The sequence below is a fragment of the Hemitrygon akajei genome, chromosome 26 (genome assembly GCF_048418815.1).
Source record: "Hemitrygon akajei chromosome 26, sHemAka1.3, whole genome shotgun sequence".
Lineage (NCBI taxonomy): Eukaryota > Metazoa > Chordata > Chondrichthyes > Myliobatiformes > Dasyatidae > Hemitrygon > Hemitrygon akajei.
In genome coordinates, this window is record NC_133149.1 from 46,158,748 (window position 1) to 46,175,602 (window position 16,855).

The 16,855-nt window shown below is 42.5% G+C and overlaps 1 protein-coding gene across 7 annotated transcripts in view; it reads right to left on the reverse strand.

Moving 5' to 3' along the window:
• The window catches only part of LOC140716950 (palmitoyl-protein thioesterase ABHD10, mitochondrial-like), an 86,650-nt gene that overhangs the window by 18,886 nt on the left and 50,909 nt on the right, over positions 1-16,855 (reverse strand). For all 7 annotated transcript variants that reach the window (XR_012096395.1, XM_073030124.1, XM_073030122.1 and 4 more), the window contains one exon: positions 10,074-10,185. Coding sequence is in view for 6 of the 7 variants with exons in the window: in XM_073030124.1 (XP_072886225.1) it covers positions 10,074-10,185 (112 nt within the window). In the remaining variant the exon portion in view is untranslated. The remainder of the gene's footprint in view (positions 1-10,073; positions 10,186-16,855) is intronic.

Sequence of the window (16,855 nt, forward strand, 5' to 3'; positions counted from 1 at the left end):
TCTGAGGCAGAGCATTCCATAGATCCACAACTCTCTGGGTGAAAAAGTTTTTCCTCAACTCTGTTCTAAATGGCCTACCCCTTATTCTTAAACTGTGGCCTCTGGTTCTGGACTCCCCCAACATTGGGAACATTTTTCCTGCCTCCAGTGTGTCCAATCCCTTAATAATCTTATATGTTTCAATCAAATCCCCTCTCATCCTTCTAAATTCCAGTGTATACAAGCTCAGTTGCTACAATCTTTCAACATATGACAGTCCCGCCATCCCGGGAATTAACCTCGTGAACCTAAGCTGCACTACCTCAATAGCAAGAATGTCCTTCCTCAAATTTGGAGACCAAAACTAAACACAATACTCCAGGTGGGGTCTCACTAGGGCCTTGTACAACTGCAGAAGGACCTCTTTGCTCCTGTACTCAACTCCCCTTGTTATGAAGGCCAACATGCCATTAGCTTTCTTCACTGCCTGCTGTACCTGCATGCTTACTTTCAGTTTACTGATGAACTAGGACACCTAGATCTCATTGTACTTCCCCTTTTCCTAACTTGACACCACTTAGATAGTAATCTGCCTTCCTGTTTTTGCCACCAAAGTGGATAACCTCACATTTATCCACATTAAACTGAATCTGCCATGCATCTGCCCACTCACCCAACCTGTCCAAGTCACCCTGAATTCTCCTAACATCCTCCTCACATTTCACACTGCCACCCAGCTTTGTGTTATCTGCAAATTTGCTAATGTTACTTTTAATCCCCTCATCTAAATCATTAATGTATATTGTAAATAGCTGCAGTCCCAGCACCGAACCTTGCGGTACCCCATTAGTCACTGCCTGCCATTCCGAAAGGGACCTGTTAATCCCTACTCTGTTTCCTGTCTGCTAACCAATTTTCTATCCATGTCAGTACCCTACCCCCAATACCATGTGCTCTAATTTTGCCCAATAATCTCCTATGTGGGACCTTATCAAAGGCTTTCTGAAAGTCCAGGTACACTACATCCACTGACTCTCCCTTGTCCATTTTCATAGTTACATCCTCAAAAAATTCCATGATTAGTCAAGCATGATTTCCCCTTCGTAAATCCATGCTGACTCAGACCGATCCTGTTACTGCTATCCAAATATGCCACTATTTCATCTTTTATAATTGACTCCAGCATCTTCCCCACCACTGATGTCAGGCTAACTGGTCTATAATTCCCTGTTTTCTCTCTCCCTCCTTTCTTAAAACGTGGGATAACATTAGCTACCCTCCAATCCTCAGGAACTGATCCTGAATCTATAGAAGATTGGAAAATGATTACCAATGCATCCACAATTTCTAGAGCCACCTCCTTAAATACCCTGGGATGCAGACCATCAGGACCTGGGGATTTATCAGACTTCAGTCCCATCAGTCTACCCAACACCATTTTCTTGCCTAATATAAATTTCCTTCAGTTCCTCTGTTACTCTAGGTCCTCTGGCCACTATTACATCTGGGAGATTGTTTGTGTCTTCCCTAGTGAAGACAGATCCAAAGTACCTGTTCAACTCATCTGCCATTTCCTTGTTCCCCATAATAAATTCACCTGTTTCTGTCTTCAAGGGCCCAACTTTGGTCTTAACTATTTTTTTCCTCTTCACATACCTAAAGAAGCTTTTACTATCCTCCTTTATATAAAGGAAACAGGGATAAAACAGGGATCCCAGAACAGATCCTGGTGGAACACCACAGGTCACTGACCTCCAGGCAGAATACTCTCCACCTACTACCACCCCCCTGCCTTCTATGGACAAATCAATTCTGCATTCACACAGTCAAGTCTCCCTGGAATCCATGCCTCCTGACTTTCTGAATGAGTCTGTTATGGGGAAACGCTTTACTAAAATCCACATACAACACTTCCACTGCTCTACCTTCATCAATGTGCTTTGTCACATTCTCAGAGATTTCTCATGACAAAAGAGACCACAGATGCTGAAATATGGAGTCACAATATTCAGGAGGAACTCAGTGGATCAGGCTGCGCCACCCACTGAGTTCCTCCAACAGATTGTTTGTTGCTCTTCATACATATACAACAGAATCCCGTTTTGTTTCACAAGGCCCTCATTATCACCCGGTTTCAATTTTTTTTTAAAGGCTCTATATAAATGCAAGCAGATATGAGATTCAAAAGCTTTGAGTGAAAGCCATGAGCTGAAACACAAAAGAGAAAGTCCACAATTGATAGTCTAATATGCCTTGTGCCTTCCTCTGTATATTTTATTGCAATCATTCATTGGATTTGGGCAAACCCAACATTTATTGTCCAGACTTAATTGTCCAGGAAGCAAATTCAAAATTTTTAGCTGCTGTGATGGGATTTGAACTTGTCTCTGGCTTCTGTTATTGGTAATAGAACTGCTATGCTAGTGGATCCTTGAAGCTTCTGTTTTGTGTATAGCACCACACACACGTAAAGCTTATTACACACCAACAATTGGAGAGCCTTCGCAGATTGTCCACTCAGTAGCCACCATATTAGGTATACCTGTACAGCTGCCTATTAATACAAATATCAAATCAGCCAATCATGTGGCAGCAATTCAATGCATACAAGCATGCAGACATAGTCAAGAGGTTCAGTCCAAATATCAGAATGGGGAAGAAATGTGATCTGAGTGGAATGATCGTTGATGCCAGATGAGGTGGTTTATGCATCTCAGAAATTACTGATATCCTGGGATTTCCACACACAACAGTCTCTAGAGTTTACAGAGAATGATGCAAAAAAAACCACTAAACTAAAACATCCAGTGAGCAGCAGTTCTGTGGGAGAAAATGTCTCGTTAATGAGAGAGGTCAGAGAAGAATGGCCAGACTGGCTCAAGCTGACAGAAAGGCTACAGTAACTCAAAAGATGTAATGTTGAGGGTTTATAAGGCACTGGTTAGGCCTCACTTGGAGTGTTGTGGGCAGCTTTAGGCCCCTTATCCAAGAAAGGATGTGGTGACATTGAGGGTTCAAAGGAGATTCACAAAAATAATTCCAGGATTGAAAGGCTTATTATATGAGGAGCGTTTCATGGCTCTGGGCCTCTACTCACTGGAATTCAGAGAAATGTGGATGGGGTGGGAATCTCATTGAAACCCATCTTTTGTTGAAAGGTCTCGATAGAGTGAACGTGGAAACGATATTTCCTATGGTGGGGAAAGTCTAAGACCAGTCTCAGAATAGAGAGACATCCATTTAGAACAGAGATGAGGAGAAATTTCTTTAGCAAGAGAGTGGTGAATTTGTGGAATTTGTTGCCACAAGTCATTGAGTATTTTTAAGGAAGAGGTTGATAGATTCTTGATTAGTCAGGACATGAAAGGATATGGGGAGAAGGCAGGAGATTAGGGCTGAGAGAAAAATTGGATCAGCTATGGTGAAACGGCAGAGCAGACTCAACAAGCCAATTGGCCTAATTCGGCTCCTATGGTCTTACAACCATGCACTACAACAGTGGTGTGCAGAAAAGTATCTCTGAACACACATGTCAAACCTTAAAGTGGATGGGCTACAGTAGCAGAAGACCATGAATTCTGTTCACCAGACCTTGAGCATCTTGCAATTAAGTGCCATCCAATTTACCTCCCACAGAAGTGACTAGTGGGGTACCGCAAGGCTCGGTGCTGGGACCGCAGCTATTTACAATATACATTAATGATTTAGATGAAGGGATTAAAAGTAACATTAGCAAATTTGCAGATGACACAAAGCTGGGTGGCAGTGTGAAATATGAGGAGGATGTTAGGAGAATGCAGGGTGACTTGGACAGGTTGGGTGAGTGGGCAGATGCAGTTTAATGTGGATAAATGTGAGGTTATCCACTTTGGTGGCAAGAATAGGAAGGCAGATTACTATCTGAATGGTGTCAAGTTAGGAAAAGGGGAAGTACAACCAGATCTAGGTGTCCTTGTTCATCAGTCACTGAAAGTAAGCATGTAGGTACAGCAGGCAGTGAAGAAAGCTAATGGCATGTTGGCCTTCATAACAAGGGGAGTTGAGTATAGGAGCAAAGAGGTCCTTCTGCAGTTGTACACGGCCCTGGTGAGACCACACCTGGAGTATGGTGTTCAGTTTTGGTCTCCAAATTTGAGGAAGGACATTCTTACTATTGAGGGAGTACAGCGTAGGTTCACGAGGTTAATTCCCGGGATGGCAGGACTGTCACGTTGAAAGATTGGAGTGACTGGGCTTGTATACACTGGAATTTAGAAGGATGAGAGGGGATCTGATTGAAACATATAAGATTATTAAGGGATTGGACATGCTAGCGGCAGGAAAAATGTTCACGATGTTGGGGGAGTCCAAAACCAGAGGCCACAGTTTAAGAATAGGGGGTAGGCCATTTAGAACAGAGTTGAGGAAAAACTTTTTCCACCCAGAGAGTTGTGGATCTATGGAATGCTCTGCCTCAGAAGGCAGTGGAGGCCAATTCTCTGGATGCTTTCAAGAAAGAGTTAGATACTCTTAAAGATAGCGGAGTCAAGGTATATGGGGAGAAGGCAGGAACGGGGTACTGATTGTGGATGATCAGCCATGATCACATTGAATGGCGGTGCTGGCTCAAAGAGCCGAATGGCCTACTCCTGCACCTATTGTCTATAAGACTTCCGGGATCATTTTGGTAGCAACACACATACCACCTCAGGCCAATGTCAGTCAGGCTTTAGATGATCTGAGCAATGGGATCAACACACAAGAAACAGCGCACCCTAACGTCTTCACCACCTTCTTGGGAGATTTTAACCAGGCCAGCCTGGGAAAAAAAATCACTAAACAATTACCATCACTTGCAATACCAGAGGAAACAACACACTGGACCATTGCTACACCACCATCAAGAATGCCTATCGTGCTATTCCACACCCTCACTTCGGTAAGTCTGATCACCTGGCTGTACTTCTACTCCCCGAGTATACGCAGAGACTGAAGACTGCAGCACCAGTTGTGAGGACCAAGACGGTTCGGACAAGGGAAGCACAGGAGCGCCTACAGGACTGCCTTGAATCAGTGGATTCAGGGATTCACCTTCGAATCTGGATGAGTACGCCGCAGTTGTTACCGACTTCATTAAAACTGTGTGGATGACTGTGTGCCTATGAAAACACGCTGTACATTCCCAACCCAAAAGCCGTGGATGAACCAGGAGGTATGTCGTCTGCTGAGGGCTAGATCTGAAGCATTTAAGTCTGGTGATCCAGGTCTGTACAAGAAAAACATGTATGACTCACGGAGGGCTATTTCAAGAGTTAAGAAACAATTCTGAGCAAGGTTGGAGGCGACATCGGATGCACATCAACTCTGGCAGGGTTTAACGACGTTACTTCCAACAAAGCAAAACCCAATAGCATGAATGGCAGCTATGTTACACTACCAGATGAGCTCAATGCCTTCATGCCCACTTTGAAAGGGAGAATATAACTACAACTGTGAAGATCCCTACTACACCAGGTGATCCTGTGATCTCTGTGTTAGAGGCAGATTTCAGGAGGGTGAACCCTTGTAAGGCGGCAGATGGAGTACCTGGTAAGGTTCTGAAAACTTGTACCAACCAACTGGCAGGAGTTTTCAAGGACATTTTCAATCTCTCAATGTTATGGTCAGAAGTTCCTACCTGCTTCAAAAAGGCAGCAATTATACCAGTGCCTCAGAAGAGTAGTGTGAGCTGCCTTAATGACTATCGCCCTGTAGCACTTATATCCACAGTGATGAAATGCTTTGAGAGATTGGTCATGACTAGAACGAACTCCTGCAAGAACCTGGACCCTTTGCAATTTGCCTATCGCCACAACAGGTCAACGGCAGACGTAATCTCAATGGCTCTCCACACAGCCTCAGATCTCCTGGACAATACAGACACCTATGTCAGGATGCTGTTTGATAACTATAGCTCAGCATTTAACATCATTATTCCCACAGTCCTGATCGATAAGACACAGAACCTGGGCCTCTGTACCTCCCTCTGCAATTGGATCCTCGACTTCCTAACCAGAAGACCACAATCTGTGCAGATTGTTGATAGCATATCCTCCTTGCTGACAATTAGCACTGGCACACCTCAGGAGTGTGTGCTCTACTCTCTATATACACATTACTGTGTGGCTAGGCATAGCTCAAATACATCTATAAATTTGCTGACGATACAACCATTGTTGGTAGAATCTGAGATGGAAATGAGAGGGTGTACAGGAGTGAGATATGCCAACTAGTGGAGTGGTTTCACGCAACAACCTTGCACTCAATACCAGTAAGACAAAAGAGCTGATTATGGACTTCAGAAAGGGTAAGATGAAGGAACACAGACCAATCCTCAGAGGGATCAGAAGTGGAGAGAGTGAGCAGTTCCAAGTTTCTGGGTATTACGATCTATGAGGATCTAACATATTGATGCAGTTCTAAAGAAGGCAAGACAGCGGCTATACTTCATTAGGAGTTTGAAGAGATTTGGTTTGTCACATAAAACACTTGAAAACTTCTATTGATGTACTGTGGAGAGCATTCTAACAGGCTGCATCACTGTCTGGTATGGAGGGGCTACTGCACAGGACCGAAAGAAGCTACAGAAAGTTGTATTATTAGTCAGCTCCATCTTGGGTACTAGCCTCCACAGTATCCAATACATCAAGGAGCAGTGTCTGAGAAAGGCGGCATCCATTATTAAGGACCTCCAGCACCCAGGACATGCCTCTTCTCACTGTAACGATCAGGTAGGAGGTACAGAAGCCTGAAGGCACACACTCAGTGATTCAGGAACAGATTCTTCCCCTCTGCCACCCAGTTCCTAAATGGACATTGAACCCATGGGCACTACCTCACTACTTATTTAATATATTGTAGTGCTACATGCAGCGCTAAAATAACGACACGGAGTCGGTAAACTGCAGTCAAAGATAAAGTTTATTCCAACTTCACAGTCTTGCTTTAAAGCCTCGCCACCGGATGCCTCGAGAGGCACGTACTGAAACCCCCTCAGGCTTTCTCCCTTTGTTGCGGACCTAGCCTTTGTGCCTGCACGCCGGCTAATTGTCAGCCGGTTCGAGTGTGCTAGTAATTGGGTCGCCACAATATATTATTTCTGTTTTGCACTATTTTTGATCTATTTAATATATACCTTCTGTAATTGATTTACTTATTATTTTGTCTTTCTATATTATCATGTATTGCATTGAACTGTTGCTGCTAAGTTAACAAATTTCATGACACATGCCAGTGATAATAAATCTGGTTCTGACATATGGAAAAACACTCAGTGGATACTTCATTAGTTAAAGGAGGTACCCAATAAAGTGGCCAGAGTGCAGATCTTCATAGAACCATTGTGTAAATTTCCAAAGCATTTCCCAGCATTACTGAGAAAAGCAGTGACACTACCTCGAGTGAGATAGCTCTGCGCTACTTTTCTCTCTGGTCTGTCACACTTGTCAATTGGTTACTTACTTCATAAATATAAGACCCTTCCTCTTGAAATGTCCAACATTTCCTTTTGGCATTTTAAAGACTTGGATGAAAGAAAAATGGAGAGTTATGTGGGACGGAAGGGTTAATTGATCTTAGGGTATGTTAAAAGGTTGGTACAATATGCGCTGTAGTGTTCTATATTCTATGTTTAGATAGATAGATAGATAGATACTTTATTCATCCCCATGGGGAAATTCAACATTTTTTCCAATGTCCCATACACTTGTTGTAGCAAAACTAATTACGGTACATACAATACTTAACTCAGTAAAAATATGATATGCATCTAAAATCACCCTCTCAAAAAGCATTAATAATAGCTTTAAAAAAGTTCTTAAGTAGTTTACTTAAATACATTGAGTCCTAACCCCGGCACTTTAACATATCTTACTCCTGGCGGTTGAATTGTAAAGCCGAATGGCATTGGGGAGTATTGATCTCTTCATCCTGTCTGAGGAGCATTGCATCGATAGCAACCTGTCGCTGAAACTGCTTCTCTGTCTCTGGATGGTGCTATGTAGAGGATGTTCAGGGTTTTCCATAATTGACCGTAGCCTACTCAGCGCCCTTCGCTCTGCTATCGATGTTATACTCTCCAGTACTTTGCCCACGACAGAGCCCGCCTTCCTTACCAGCTTATTAAGACATGAGGCGTCCCTCTTCTTAATGCTGCCTCCCCAACACGCCACCACAAAGAAGAGGGCACTCTCCACAACTGACCTATAGAACATCTTCAGCATCTCACTACAAACATTGAATGACGCCAACCTTCTAAGGAAGTACAGTCGACTCTGTGCCTTCCTGCACAAGGCATCTGTGTTGGCAGTCCAGTCTAGCTTCTCGGCTAACTGTACTCCCAGATACTTATAGGTCTTAACCTGCTCCACACATTCTCCATTAATGATCACTGGCTCCATATGAGGCCTAGATCTCCTAAAGTCCACCACCATCTCCTTGGTCTTGGTGATATTGAGACACAGGTAGTTTGAGTTGCACCATATCACAAAGTCCTGTATCAGTTTCCTATACTCTTCCTCCTGTCCATTCCTGACACACCCCACTATGGCCGTGTCATCAGCGAACTTCTGCACATGGCAGGACTCCGAGTTATATTGGAAGTCTGATGTGTACAGGGTGAACAGGACCAGAGAGAGCACGGTCCCCTGCGGCGCTCCTGTGCTGCTGACCACCGTGTCAGACCTACAGTCTCCCAACCGCACATACTGAGGTCTATCTGTCAAGTAGTCCACTATCCAATCCACCATGTGAGAGTCTACTCCCATCTCCGTTAGTTTGTGCCTTAAGATCTTGGGCTGGATGGTGTTAAAGGCACTAGAAAAGTCCAGGAATGTAATCCTCACAGCACCACTGACCCCATCCAGGTGAGAGAGGGATTTGTGCAGCAAATACGTGATAGCATCCTCCACTCCCACCTTCTCCTTATACGCAAACTGAAGAGGATCCCGGGCGTGCCTGGTTTGTGGCCTCAGATTCTATATTATCAGCCGCTCCATGGTCTTCATCACGTGCGACGTCAAGGCAACAGGTCTGAAGTCATTCAACTCCTTTGGTTGTGGTTTCTTCGGTACCGGGACAATACAGGATGTTTTCCACTGTCTGGGTACTCTTCTCTGCTCCAGGCTCATGTTGAAGATGCGCTGTAGTGGTTCTCCCAGCTCAGTCGCACAGGCCCTCAGTAATCGTGGGGATACTCCATCCGGTCCAGCCGCCTTGCTGGTACAGATCTTCCTCAGTTGACCTTCCACCTGTGCAGCCGTAATCCTGGGCGTGGGCAAGGTCTCCTGTGAGTGGCTATTTTCCTGTGAGGGAAGTAAGAGGGAGGACGAGTAGAAAGACAAGCCTGGTGTGGAGTTCTGCGGTGAGGATGAGATTGAGCTGTCGAACCTGTTGAAGAAGTTGTTCAGCTGGTTCGCTTTCTCCACATCTCCACTTATGTTCGCCCCCCGCTTTGCACCACATCCGGTGATGATCTTCATCCCATCCCACACCTCCTTCATGCTTTTTTTCTGCAGCTTTTGTTCTAGCTTCCTCCTATACTGCTCCTTTGCCCCCCTTATCTGTACTCTGAGTTCCTTCTGAACTCTTTTAAGCTCCAACCGATCACCATCTTTAAAGGCCCTCTTCTTCTGATTTAGGAGGCCTTTGATGTGACTAGTGATCCAGGGCTTATTATTGGGATAGCAGCGAACAGTTCTAACAGGAACAACGACATCCACACAAAAGTTAATAAAGTTAATATTTCTGCGAAACCTTAGCCTCATCAGCTCCAACAATTCGTAGCGGTCCCTTTAAGAATTACAAATGACATGCTTGTCCACTGATAGAGAGAAGGGATTTCCACAAAATAATTCACTCAAGAGTCCATCAGCCTTAGGCCTGTGCCAATTCATCTCACCCAAGCATCTTGAGTACAAACTCTGAATATTTTTCTCTTGTACATATTTAACCAATTAACATTTGAAAGATGTTAATGGATTATTCTCAATTAACATTGGGAAAATGAAGTTCATTACAGCTCAGTGAATACAAGTAGTTAATAAAACAGAAATAGCAAAAGGGTTCCCAGTACTGACCTGTGGTCCTGTGGTAAGATTATCCAAGACTGTTAGTACATCATTCTTCCAATCCCCTAACAAGCAATCCTCAGAATTTCCTTCTGAGCTACCACAGCCGGTGTAATCAAACCTGAACAGAGAAACACCAACAACCCAAGTAAATTATAGTCTTAATTCGAAAAATCAGATCATCATAATCACACAGCAAGGTAAAAGACCCTCCAGTGCAACTAGTCCATGATGCTCCCTGTCAACCTTGTACCATTTGCAAGGATTTGGCCCATGACTTTAGAAACTACAGATTCCTGAAGAAGGGCCTTAGCCTGAAACGTCAACCATTTACTCCCCTCCATAGATGCTGCCTAACCTGCTGAGTTCCTGTAGCATTCTGTGTGCTTACTCTGGATTTTCAGCATCTGCAGATTCTCTTCTGTTCAACCTTTCTAATTGACATACATGTCCAACTACCTTTTAAAAGTTGCTATTGCACCTGCTTCATCCACTTCCTCTGACAGCTGATTCCGCAGAGATACCACCCCATGTAAACAAAACTTCCTATTAAATGTTTCACCTCTCACCTTAAACATATGCCCTCTAATTTTTGATTCCCTAACTCAATCTTAGATCAAATTTAATTTTCAATTTGATCTATATCACAACCTTCGACTTAAACCAAAAGCATATTCTTGCTACATGCAAAATGTCTACTTAGCAGCTACAGACTAATAATGGATCTCATTAGAGTTGATATCAACATTACAACCAGTAGGTGGCCTGGTGGCTCTACTGTATCCAATTCAGTGGATTCTGGTCAACTGGTGCAGCTGTTTATCTGGGACAACTCTTAAGAACAAAAACTAATTGAGAAAATAGCCAGGATTCCCTTTGTTTATTTGGGACATTATGCCACTTAATTGGGACAGGAGACTATTGCTGAACAGTTTCTAACTAGTGTAAGTCGTGTGCGCTTGTGTGGTTATTAAACACTACACCATACATTCATTAAAGCAAAGTTTTTAAAATAGCGTCAGTTGCATGTGTTTGTGTTCAAAAAGCATTGATTATTATCACTGATAGTTGGCGAGAAATAAGCAGAAGACAATTCAGAACTGTTTCGCTCACTGTGGTCAAGCACTCAGGCTCAAAGATGCCTGAAATGGCTGAAAACAAAAATGAAACGATCTCACTACTTCAACAAGTTAGAAACTACGAAGAATTTGAAGGGATCAACAATCATCTTGAATGTTACAATGAAAATGAAGATTTGGATAATACAATCATCAAAAGCATTGTATGAAGGCAGTCCATTATCTGCACGAGGTGTTGATTTTGTTAATTTACTGAAAATCAAAAGAACACGGGTATCTACACTGGATGAATTCCTCCATTGATAACTATTAGGTACAGTATTGGAGTAATGTTCCAATTTGTTCTGTATTTCATTTAAATACATAATTTGTTACTCAAATGGGTAGTTTGCCTTTTTTATACCTTTTTAACTATTTCCATGAGACTTCGGCTAATTGGGGCAGCTGCTTAATTGGACCAAAATCTACTGGTCCCGATGTGTCCCAATTAACTGGAATTCACTGCACTGGATTGAAGCTACTGACACAATGAAGGAAGCCCTGAACACCGCCAGAGATGAAGGACCTTTATCGCTGCCCTAAATGCCAGTGGCTTAATAGGCAGAGAAGAAGACTGCGCTGAATTATTACACAGATTTTTTACTTATATCTTCATTAGGGCCAATCTTCAGATGGATGAGAGACCACCTTTTGGCATTGCCCATCGTCACAGCTTGTGAATGCAACACTATGATCTTAGCTGAACAGATAAAGCAAACCCCCACATTATCTTTTGCCCACAGACAAAATGTTTAGCCATGTTATTGTAAATGATGTTGAGTTTAGAATTCAAGACCCAAAATGGATTCCATCTGGCACTTTAAATTGTTCTAAAATCGTCAGTGGCATTTTCTATCACAGAGGCAAAAACAATCTTTCATTTGGGTGTAAATTTGATTGTGTATTTTAAACTGTTGCAAATTAATGTTAGGATCACAGTATTTGACATTAATGAAGTGTTGAACAAATGAAATAGAAGAGTACAACTCAGGAAGAGGCCCTTCAGCCCACGTGCTGATCTACGGTAATTAAACTAGTAATTAGACTCAGTGGCCACTTTATTTGATGCACCTGCACAGCTGCTCATTAATGCAAATATCTAATCAGCCAATCACATGGCAGCAACTCAATGTATAAAAATATGCAGACCTAGTCAAGAGGTTCAGTTGTTATTCAGACCAAACATCAGAATGGGGAAGAAATGTGCTCCAAGTGACTTTAACCATGGAATAATTGTTGGTGCAAGTCAGGGTGGTTTTAGTATCTCAGAAACTGCTGATCACCTGGGATTTTCACACAGAACAATTTCTAGAGTTTACAGAGAATGGTGCAAAGAAACATCCAGTGAGCAGCAGTTCTGTGGGTGAAAATGCCTTGTTAATGAGAGAAGTCAGAGGAGAATGGCCAGACTGGTTCAAGCTGACAGTAACTCAAATAACCACACGTTACAACAGTGGTGTGCAGAAGAGCATCTCTGAATGCACAGCATTTTGAACCTTGAAGTGGATGGGCTGCAGCAGCAAAAGACCACACTGGGTGCCACTCCTGTAATCTAATAAAGTGGCCACTGAATGTAAATGCTCATTGAAACTAATCCCTACAGCCAACACAATGTCCAAATCCCCCCATTTTCCACCCATTCAAAGTATATTATCAAAGTATGTGTGCAGTATACAACCCTGAGATTTCTCACCCCACAGACAGCCACAAAACAAGAAAACACCATGGAACCCATTCAAAGAAAAACATCAAACCCTCAACACACAAAAAAGCCAAATGGCACAAAAGGCATTTAAAAAAACTAGTGAAAAAATACAGAATATAAAACATCAAACCACCAAAGTCATTGAAAGAGTCCAGGCATATTCAGCCCAGCTCAGTTCAACCAACCCAGCGCTGTTTCATTCGTTATCTTCAAAATTCCTGATCAAAACCACACAAAACAGCAACAAAAAAGGAGTGACCCTAGGACTACAGAGTCCAATCCACAAACCCCATCGATTAAACCTTGCCTAAGACCCAGAACTCCAGCACTATCAAGGAGAGAGAGACCATACGGATGCAGGGACTTTCCTTTGGGAGCAGCAGATGAAAGGGAAAGAGAGAGACCATCACCCACAGACATCTTCCTCTAGCAGCAGTGAGTGAGAGGCTGGTAGATGGTGCCAAACAACCGCTCGCCTCTGTTCTCATCTTGATGAGTTCAATCTTGCTCGACACTTTAATCAGCGAGATCGGCAAGAAATGGAGCTGATCATGGGCTCCAGGCCTCTTGGCCTTGAAGCTTCACCAAACACCCTCGAAGACAGATGAGTGCCAGATCGCTCAACTGGCCCGATAACACACCACCAAAATATAGATCTCAGGCTCCAACTTAAGCAGAACTACATTTGAAAGAAAAAGATGTAAAAGAAGTGACAGAAGTTATTTTGTGAACCGTCGGGAGGATGTCGCCCTAGTCATGTTGTTCGCTGGCGTCATCTTATTCCAGAGAAAAAAATCTAAGATCCTCTTAAATGCCTCTGTTGTATATGCCTCCACTACCAACCCCAGGCAGTGTATTCCAGGCATCAACCCCTCTCCGTGTTAAAAAGCATGCTCCACACATTTCTTTTGAACACGTCTTCTGTCACCTTACTACCCTCTAATATTAGACATTTTGTCCCTGGGAAAAAGATACCAGCTCTGTACCCTATAATCTCATAATCTTCGAATTGCTATCAAATCTCTACTCAGCCTCTGCCACTCCAGAGAAAACAACCCACATTTGTCCAACGTCTCTTCATAACATGTCCTCTCAACCAGGCAGTATCCTGGCAAACCTCTTCTGAATCCTTTCCAAAGCCAACACATCTTTCCTATTATTAGGCAACCAGAACTGATGGCAACACTCCAGATGCAGTCCATCAAGAGTTTTATAAAGCCACAACATAACTTCCCAACTCTTGAACTCAATGCCTCAACTAATAAAGGCAAGCATGTATTATGCCTTCTGAACCACTCGATCAACCTGTGCAGCCAATTTCAGGGAGCTATAGACTAGGACCCCAACATCCATATGTACATCAACACCATTAAGGGTCTTACCTTTAACAATGCACTGTCCCTTTACATTTGATCTCTCAAAGGTCAATACTTCACATTTGGCTGAATCAAACTCTATCTGCCATTTCTCTCCCCATATCTGCAATTGACTTATATCCTACTGTATCCTTTGGCAATCTTCTATGCTATCCATATCATCATCAACACACAAAATGCTGGTGGAACACAGCAGGCAAGGCAGCATCTATAGGAAGAAGTACTGTCGACGTATCGGGGCGAGACCCTTCGTCAGGACTAACAAAGATAGTAAGAGATTTGAAAGTAGGACGGGGAAATGCAAAATGATAGGAGAAGACCAGAGGGGGTAGGGTGAAGCTGAGAGCTGGAAAGGTGATTGGCAAAAGGGATACAGAGCTGGAGAAAGGAAAGGATCATGGGACGGGAGGCCTAGGGAGAAAGAAATGGGGAGGGGAGCACCAGAGGAAGATGGAGAACAGGCAGAGTGATGGGCAGAGAGAGAACAAAAAGGGGAGGGGGGAATAAATAAATCAGGGATGGGATAAGGAGGGGAGGAGGGGCATTAACAGAAGTTAGAGAAGTCAATGTTCATGCCATCAGGTTGGAGGCTACCCAGACGGTATATAAGATATACATCGACAGTACTTCTCCTTATAGATGCTGTCTGGCCTGCTGTGTTCCACCAGCATTTTGTGTGTGTTGCTTGAATTTCCAGCATCTGCAGATTTCTTCGTGTTTGCATATCATCATCAATCTAGGCTTCATTTGCTAGCCTACTAATGCAACCGCCTACATTTTCATCTAGTACTGTATATATACACAAGCAGCAAAGGTCCCAGTTCAGATGCCTCTAGAACTCCATTTGTCATAGACAACATTCATTGTGACCTTATAATATGCCTGATACAAACCTAGAATACAACCATCAGCACTATTATTGTCCTATACAAAAGTTACAGTATTATTACTCTGACCATATTTAATTAATAGCTATTCCTTCCAAAGGAACTAAAATTTATTAAAAAATCATTTTGCTGATATTGACATTACTGCTTTGCTTGGATTTTCAAATGTGCAAAGACAGAAAATAGCTATCTAAGCCTCTGGAGATAAAAAAAAAAGGCCACATTGCCTATTGTACACTAATACACACAAACTCTTCCTTTTAACAGGAACACAGGGCAACCTGCTATTCTGCACATGATTCAATATTAATATATCTAAGGAATTCCAGAAACTTTTTATCATTTTAGGATGTGAGGAAGCTACAATGTTATATATGCAATGAAGAAAGATCTAGAATCATCTATGAGAAAAACAATATTAGTAGGCTAATTTTACCAATAAAATATTAAGTTTAAATAACTGCTTGTAAACCACAATAATTTTTGTTTCACTTTTTAAATAAAATTATAGCTCTGCATAGTATTAATCTCATATTTTTCATTATAATGTAATTGCAAATATATTTTAATTGGTTTAGCCTATAGAAAAATTTTAAATATTAAAGTTAGTGAAAACAATTGAAATCAGGGCTAATTGTTATAACGCCTGTCATGTTAATTTCAGGCAGAAAACAGAATAGAGTTATAGAATACTGCAGCACAGAAACCAGCCCCTAGGCCCACCTTGTCCGTGCCAAACTGTTATTCTGCCTAGTCCCATCAATCCACACCTGCATCATAGCCTTCCATACCCCATACCCCTCCCACCATTTACTTATCCAAACTTCTGTTAAATACATTCCGTCAATGCTGATTAATAAAAAGAACGGGCATTTCTATAGCATGTGTCACATCACAAAGTACTTTCAAACGGTACTCTTATAGGAAAGATGGTAGCCATTTTGTGCAGAGTAAGCATTGAAAAACAGCAATGTGATAACTGTTAGATAATTTATTTTGTCTAGAAATGCTGAAGGATAAACATTGTGCGAAACAGTGATTCCGTGTAATAACAAAACCAGAGAATACGTAATTAAATTTGAGTTCCTGCAGCATTCCTCCAAGGAAAGTCAGCCTTAAATCTTGTGCACCAACCTACATCCTCAGACTTTACACATGTAAAGTCAAGATTAGTTTTATTTGTCATCATAACATGCATTGCCACAGTAGTGTAGCTATTACAGTTTGGGGTGTTCGATGGTCAATTCCAGCACTGTCTGTAAGGAGCTTGTGTGCCCTCCCTGTGAATACACGGGTTTCCTCCCATGTTCCAAAGACGTACCAGTTAGTAGGTTAATTGGCCATTTGAAACTGTGCTGTGATTGGGCTAGGGTTAAACAGGTGGGCTGTTAGGCAATGTGGCTCATTAGGCCAGAAAGGCCTGTTCCATGCTGTACCTCTAAATAAAATAAAATAAATGTCATTTACGTCAAATCAAATCAGTGAAGATTTGATACAAATGTCGCCACATTCCCAGCACCAACATAGCATGACCACAACTTACTCACCCTAACCTGAACGTCTTTGAAACCAGAGCTTACCTTCCCTGTGTGTGCCTGGAACTGAGATAGGCCTGTCACTGTGGCACAGAACACAGTTTCTTTAGCCATTTTCACACACATGAAGTGTAGGAATTCATAATTAGTGAGACAGAAGAGGTACCCTC